This window comes from Dysidea avara, chromosome 4, assembly GCF_963678975.1.
Source record: "Dysidea avara chromosome 4, odDysAvar1.4, whole genome shotgun sequence".
Lineage (NCBI taxonomy): Eukaryota > Metazoa > Porifera > Demospongiae > Dictyoceratida > Dysideidae > Dysidea > Dysidea avara.
This window is the reverse complement of record NC_089275.1, coordinates 46,842,603-46,850,756: the sequence shown is the minus strand read 5'-3', so window position 1 is coordinate 46,850,756 and position 8,154 is coordinate 46,842,603. Positions and strand designations below refer to the sequence as shown.

The window sequence follows — 8,154 nt, the reverse complement described above, 5'->3', positions numbered from 1 at the left end:
CAGATTAAGAAATCCTTACGGAAATCCGAAATAAGCTTACTCGAGTGTGCTTGGCACCATTGAGATCTATGTTGCCACTCGGCTGGACATGAAGTTATCTGCTACTTCCTGCGTGCTGATTGTTGCGATCGTCCTACTCTACATCTCCATACGCTATGCTCCTCATTCGCTGTACAAAAGACGGCAAGTTACAGTTGAACCGACTGGTGTACCGTGTAATTGTAGCAAATTGACAACGATTGGAGTTGCCAGCCACCCGATAGCTTCCTCAACAGCTGTTGCACAGATCAAAAAGAAGCTAGGACCTACCTTTTTACTGATACTAGTGCCTATTCGACCACAGGCCCTTGAACAACGTACACTAATAAGGACCACATGGTATAAAGGATTTAGTGACAGCAAAGATGTGATGCTTAGATATCTCATGGGGTCGAAGGGGTTAAATGCTAGTGACATATCACGACTACATGATGAGAACAGACAGTATAAAGACCTGGTCTTTATGGAAGACTTTGAAGAAGGTATAAGAGTACTTACTAACAAAACAGCATTACTGTTTAAGTGGGCATATGAGAATGTTGACTATACTTACCTGATGAAATGTGATGATGACTCATTTGTATACGTTCATAATACAATTATTGAACTGAGGAAAAGACAGACCACAGGAAGATTGTACTACGGTGTAATGGTGTTTAATACTGCACCAATACTTGACCCAAAAGACAAGTGGAAGGACACAACATGGGATCTAGCTAAAACTTACTTGCCATATGCCAGAGGTGGTTGTTATATTTTATCAGCTGATCTGATTATGTTAATAGCTAAAGAGTTTCACCACCTAAAGTGGCACTTAAACGAGGACGTATCCGTAGGCTCATGGCTAGCAGGATTTGACTACGAGAGAAGAGACGATGATTTGTTTTGTTACATCAGCTACACCACAAATTTTCATCCTTGTCGTAAAGACCATCGTGTGGCACATTTGTTTTACGGACAACCCTGGCCAAAACTGCAACGTTTATTTCATGAATTACAATCACAGATGCCAGTTGTGCAATCAAAAAATACATGACTTTGGAACGAGTTAAGTGCGGTGTGTGTTGGCACCTTAATATTTATTTGAAGTAATTACGGTATACTAAGAAAACATTTGTATGAAATATGTCATGTTACTTTGACTGAACACAGTATAACCAGGAATTATTGTAGATATATGTTGAATTACACCTTCAGTTGTGGTGTTGCCAATTCCACTGTATATTTTCATTGGCAGCGGAATCTTTGCATGACTAGTTGACTACCATTTATGAATGAGGGCTATTCCTTACATGCTCAAGCAGTCACCAGGACTTGTTGAGTGTGTCCAACAAATTCAGGACTTATAGTTTGATGTCTGGACTGGTGCTCTATTAGCTTCTCTCTTTTGTGATCAGCTATATTGTCGATTCAACCAGTGGTGATTAGGGTATGCATCTGAAGGTCAACTTCACATTAGTGTAATGCACCTATCAATGTATTGCCCCCCTCAGGTGTAAGTGGGGCTTTACAGGGGGAATAACTGCTACCCCACTATGGGGCATTTGACGATCGTTCAGTAAGTGCCCAAATATTTTTTGTTGTAACTTCCTTCGCTATGTCAAATCCCGAGTTAATCCTGCGTTGCAACTGGGGCCAACGGTGGGGATTTGACACGATAGGTTTTCCCTACTATGGGGCATTTGACATTCGGCTGTGTCAAATCCCCACTATAGCCCCATATATGCCCGAGGGGGGGGGGGGGGGGGGTAGTGGGGCAATACATTGATAGGTGCATAATCTTTTAGTCCAGCACTTTACAATCTAGTGCTGTGGGTGGTGTCATGCAATTCATGTAGTTTTCAGTATGTACGTGTGTTTCTAGTCCATAATATACAATTTCATTCATATAGATTTATGTAATTACGCATATTTCTAATTTACCATAAGAAATATTGAATTTGTGTGCAAATAAAAAAGCTTACCAGGATAATATGGACACAATAGTGACACTACACTGACATACCATTCATCCTCTCCTAACAACAATGAAGTTAACTGCAGATGTGATTAACTCGATGCGCGTCGCGAAGGTATTTCGCGAGAACAAGGACAAGATAACCTGTGTGGACTTTGCGGTGAATGGTGAGACGATGATAGCGAGTAGCAATGATGACTCCGTCACCGTGTACTGCTGTATGGAGGGAAAGTGGGTGAGCGTTATATAGAAAACGATGCTTTACAGCTCGATCTGTCACACTACAGACCCAAGCGACAAGTAAACAGTAAGAAATATGGTTGTGATATTGTGAGGTGTACTCACGCGAGTAATGCTATTCTGTGTTCATCAAATAAGATTGATGGTGAGCGTTATATAAGGTTGTATGTGTAATTGTGTTTGGTTTCCATAGATACGATCAGGTATCTATCACTACATGACAACAAATACCTCAGGTACTTTCCCGGACATACTAAAAGGTGATTATTGACTACAGTGAAACCCTTTACATACACCACAATACATACTTAATAATGTTGTGACCCCATCTGTACATATTAGGGAGGAGAGAATTTGTATCTGTGAACTAGGAACACCTCTCTAATAGGGTTACCTTGTCATGTACCCGAGGTGTCTGGAATAGGGACTAATGGAAATTTCAGTAAATACTTTGCATTTACAAATATATAGGGTTGTAGCCCTGCAGATGTCACCAGTCAATGATACATTCCTCACGGGGTCAATGGATAAAACTGTTCGATTGTGGGATCTGAAGTCTCCTAACTGTCAGGTAAGTCGGTGTTCTGTTCATCAACCTTGTCATATTTTGTCTCCAGGGCATAATGCACCTAGCTGGTAAGCCCGTGGCATCATTTGACCCTGAGGGGTTGATATTCTCAGTTGGTGTGGAGTCCAAGATGGTGAAGCTATATGACCTGAGGTCTTTTGATAAGGTATGTGATGTCATGAGTAATGGTGGATCCAGCATGGGGAATTTGGGGCAAATGCCCCCCCCCCATTTTCCTCCTCTGCCATGTCCTTTTAGGAAAAGCTAGCTATAGCTATCACTTTGATAGTTAAATCAGTTTATTGCTCAATAATTACTGACATACTGAATATTGAAAGGCAGACATCTCCTCATTTACTGCAAATTCACCTGAAAAGGTTACCAGTAGGGCCAGCATGTAAGCACATTATTCTTTGGTATGTACGTATTTAAGCCATTATCTAGCTATAATTTAAAAAAATAATAATAATTATGTCACTGAATTTTCTGCTAACTGACTGACTGCACCTCCAGCCAAACATAACTTGAATATGGATATTGGATAAGACTACAGGCTTGATTTCTTCAATGTTCACTTTGGCCTTAGACATGCCCTCAGCAGCAACAATACTTTTAGTTCTTTGTACTCCATTTCTTTATCCACTAGGCATGGTAACAGAATTATGTTTCTGCTAAAAAGTTATCAAATAAATGTAAGAGAAACAATTTTAAAATTGACAGGGATCACAATGCATTGAGGTCATCTACACCTGTAGCTGCATGTATATTAGTGACATTTAGTCATAGACCGGAAGTAAATGTCAGCTACTATAGCTGCAAGTGACGATGGCCTCCCTTATTTCATTGCTTTTTCAGACTTAAATGTCTAAACTACGTACCTACAGCAACTTGTGATTTCCCAGGAGTGTCATTTGCATATAAAGTGACCTGCATATGTACCTGCATATGTATAATCTTGTCCAGCAAGCTAGGTATCAATTTTTATCGGTTCATCTACTCTTATTTCATGACACAGTGGTTGGTATACATAGTTATTCTAGCCTGTTATAAACCTTGACCTTTGAGGTGGTTATTCACTTCAAGATGTAGTGTCTCATGCTGCCACTCATCTTGTCAGAAAGTGGTAGCTTACCTCGGCAAATTTGCTTGTCTTTATACTGTTTGATAACACGTATGTAGAATTAAAGTGTGTATCCTAATATGGTCCCTTGTTGTTACTTGTGTGCACTTAATCTACCTGTGTAGGGACCATTTGCTACATTTCATGTACGACAAGACTTTGCTGAGTGTGAGTGGTCCAACATCAAGTTCAGCCCGGACGGCAAGTTGATATTAATCAGTACCAACATCTCTCAGATCAGAATATTGGATTCCTTTCAAGGAAATGAGATAGCAACACTATCAGTGAGTGTGCATGTGAGCCTTACAGTAGAACCTGTTGTAATATAGACACCTTGAGACCAAATAAGGCCAAGCACACTGTTTCTCATTCTCACCTGCATCACTTAACTTTTCACCTTGTTGCCATTGATCAAATGTTGTGAACATTGGCTATCATTTTATAGCACACAAAAATGTCTCTTAAGGCTCATACTCGATGAAGGCAGTGAAATTTGTTGGCTTACAGAAGGTTTCAGCCAACTTCCTCTCTCTGTGTGTGTGTTTGTGTGTCCTACCACCTAGGTCAGAAAATTATGTCTCTACAATGATTGAAATAGATGGGGTGTCACCGTAAAAGAGTACTACAGCTTATCTTGGTTTGTCTATTTCCCCCTCAGGGTCACCTCAACAATCAGGGGATACCCCTGGAAGCATCATTTACACCAGACTCACAATTTGTATTATCAGGTAACCTCATGATGATGACATCATAACAAGATCACATGACTCTTACACAGGATCACAAGACGGTACGGTACACATATGGGAGGCAGAGAGTGGTCACAAGTTATGTGTACTGGAGGGAGGTCACCCCGGCCCTACCAGATGTGTCCAGTTCAACCCCAAGTATTTGAACATGGTTAGCACCTGCACTAACCTGGTGAGTCAGCATGTGTGTAGGGTGATGTATGAAACCCGAACACCTCTATAACACCCCTAATGTTTGCTTCACCACTAAGGCTTTCTTTATGTCAATACTGTGTTCCACTAATCTGGCACAAAGTTTGTCACCAATGCGTGTAGAGTTTTTGCTGCAATCGGACTACCTTGTTGTGGCTGTATTGAGTCTACAAATTGATAGGGAAACCACCTGTGGCTATTGATATTATTGGTCCATATATGTAATAAAGTACTTTGCAAGTGTTATATGCAATACTATATTGTTGTGTAGCATATATAGCTACAAGAGACCATCTGTACAACAGAAAAAGTTGACGAATCCACAGCTTTGATGGAATCAAAAAATCAACATCCTTTTTGCAAGGACCTATCAAGATTTGACTACTTAAAAGTTGATTTAACAGATTCATCAAACTTTTCACCTCAATCATAGCTTCATGACTATTGTAAAGGTGGCATGATTTGCTATCACAAAATCAGACAAAAGATTGAGATACTCTAATAGAGCAATCACTTACATGTGACTGTTCTATTAGAGTACTGTACCTATTATTCTTTTGTTTTTGTGCTAGCTTCTCAGTTTTAAAGATACATGTTGGGCTTTGTACATCACATTGAGTACTTGATATTATCACAGATACTATACTTACAAAGGATTGGCAACGCGCGATCAAAAAAATAGTAATGTCATATCCGATCCTCGTTATGGTCTTTACGCGCCCTCTGCCTGGTTACTAGACGCACAAACTTCTTCGTTTCTTCTTCCGTAGCACGGGTAGTTCTCTCTGTTGATGTACAACCTTCTTCAAATGAGCCCAGCACTACTAGGTGAGTAACTGATAAAGGAAAATAGCGTAACACAACCTAAAACCTCAACCTAGCACGTTAAGAAGTTTCGAAACTCATGGCTATTCACACTTGTGGAGTTTTTACAAAGAAACAAAACCGCTTTGTTGAACACAATTTATAAGAGAATACTTGAAACCATTAGTAAAGTGCAGTGCTTTGTTTTATAGAGGCTAAAATTATTTCCTAAGTTGTGATTTGAAGCTAATTTTGAAGTCATTTCGTTATGTTGATTTGTGGAGTTTTATTGTAGTAGTGGGAGAAGAAACAGCAAGTTACTATACAGCATAAGAGAGCTTAATGTTATGGTAATGCAATGCAAACATGCATGAGCTCAAATTCAGATGTGGCATCAGCCATCAATACATGTGATCCAGCAACTCAATGTATTGCCCTGAAGTCACAGTCACTGGTTTATAGCCATCTACCACTTGGTTGAGATGGTCATTTTATCTAGATGCAGTGAGAGATAGTAGTGAAGCACACACTATATGTAAGACAGCAATGTAGTTTATATTGGTGCATACAGTAGTGAATCAAGAGCCTACATGGATATAACAAAACGGTTGGTCCACTGGATATCAAATTGATGTACCCATGTCACACTGAAGGTAGCATATAAACCTGGCGTCACCAGTATCAATCATGAACAAAACGTATACGCACATCATACATTGTAGACAAATACAATGACTGTTATTTAGCCATGAACCAAAATGAGTTTGCCTGATACTACCTCGGCACATCATGTTCAGTATTGTCCACTGCAGTTCAGACTCTGTATCAATACAAATAAGCACAGTATACTGAATAGCACAACCACATACCAACTACTGTTGATAGCATGTTTCCACCCTTTTGTAGACTGTAAAAAATGCTAGAAAAGTGACAAACAGTGGTTATTGTTGTAACAATAATACAAATTGCTGTTTAAGATGCTGTTATGAAACCTGACATTATTCAGATCAATATAGCCACGTACTCTTAAGGAACAGCCATGAAATGTAGACATGTCATAGATGGTTTTGTTGAATTCCCTCTTAGAATTGATTTCATAGTTACAGAAAAATCACTAGTTCGGGAGGGTAATGAAATTGACACAGCATTTTAATAACAATTCCATCTATCGCAGCTTGTGTGATCAGTTGCAACTACTCAGTGCCGAGGGGTCAGCAACAAGCTCTAAATCTTGTATGTCAATTCTTGAAATCTGGAATCTTTCACTTCAGATTTGGTGCTAATTACTTGGTTGCTGACCTCTCAACCAATGCAGACACATATTGTAGTTAACGTAAGTACATTACACCATGAAATGCTTACGACAGCCATGCCATCAAAGTTAAATCGTGAATGTAACATGAAAGTCATTTCATGATTTGTTTCATAGGCCATGAAATGTATATGCATATCAGAATTAGCCTGGGTGCAGTACCCATGAAAATGGGAAAAACCATGGGATCTTTCACAAGTAGAGGCATGACAATTTCATATACTCATCTGATAGTGAAATTACTCAATAGGAAATAGACTGCAGGGACTAGAAGTATGTGGAGTATGTAAGAATACAAGTGATACAGGCAGATAAAGGAGGTAGATTGATCGATTTTACCTCGATTTTTACTCCATATAATCGCCGGGCGTACTATCATGGTTTATTAGTAGTACATCATCATATTGGTATCACATACCACAGTATAATCCATTTGTAGACCTTTCAGGTGAGATTCCAGTGTTACAGTAATTCCACTGTCATAGCTCAGCTGCAGCTGAGTCACCGGATCTCTTGTATAAATCCATTGGCAATGACGAAATGGGCCTGCAGTCGTAACTCGCTACTGATAATCTTTTGCAAGAGTAGTTCCCCACTTGTAGATAACGAATAACAACACTGGGAACGGCTGTCGTCTCAGCCGTATCTATGACAATAGACGCTCTCTCTAATGTAACAACTCACGTGACCATAACGAGGATTGTCAAACGGTTGTTATGCGCATTGCCAATCCTTTGTAAGTATAGTATCTGTGATATTATAATCAGCAGAAGCATACATTTAATGCATCAGTTATTGCAAGTTACAACTGACACCTCCTGATGATAATCTGGTCCCAAAGCAAACATGGGGGTATTTACTATCTCAATGTATTATATTGTGTTCTTGTTTTCTGTTATCACTTGTTATTATCCCCCCAGGCTATGTGGCTGCCTGGTTCAGAAGATGGAGTATAATAGAACACTATTTCTAATTGTTGCACACTATACAATGATGTAATGTAGTGATCATGATTATAATAAAATGTAATCCAACTGGGGGGGGGAGAGTGTAGCTATACAACTACACATAATTATTGGTTAGTGTTCCATATAGCCTGTACATGTCAGTAAGTAAACACTTGTCCTGGAGTGGAGCATTGCAACACAATAATACTGAATTGGTAATTTCAAG

At 39.4% G+C, this 8,154-nt stretch overlaps 2 protein-coding genes across 2 annotated transcripts; both read left to right on the top strand.

The window, feature by feature from the left end:
• The first annotated feature begins 1 nt into the window (after window position 1).
• LOC136252482 (beta-1,3-galactosyltransferase 6-like) lies at window positions 2–1,211 on the top strand. The gene has a single exon (XM_066044917.1). The coding sequence runs from the start codon at window positions 89–91 to the stop codon at window positions 1,073–1,075; it is 987 nt and encodes a 328-aa protein (XP_065900989.1). The 5' UTR covers window positions 2–88; the 3' UTR covers window positions 1,076–1,211.
• A 728-nt stretch (window positions 1,212–1,939) lies between these two features.
• On the top strand, window positions 1,940–8,010 carry LOC136252476 (WD repeat-containing protein 82-like). Its single transcript, XM_066044909.1, has 9 exons — window positions 1,940–2,227; window positions 2,284–2,381; window positions 2,430–2,496; window positions 2,708–2,807; window positions 2,854–2,970; window positions 4,050–4,208; window positions 4,583–4,652; window positions 4,703–4,845; window positions 7,902–8,010. Exons 1-9 carry the CDS (start codon window positions 2,067–2,069, stop codon window positions 7,935–7,937), a joined length of 951 nt encoding a protein of 316 aa, XP_065900981.1. The 5' UTR covers window positions 1,940–2,066; the 3' UTR covers window positions 7,938–8,010.
• The last annotated feature ends 144 nt before the right edge of the window (window positions 8,011–8,154 follow it).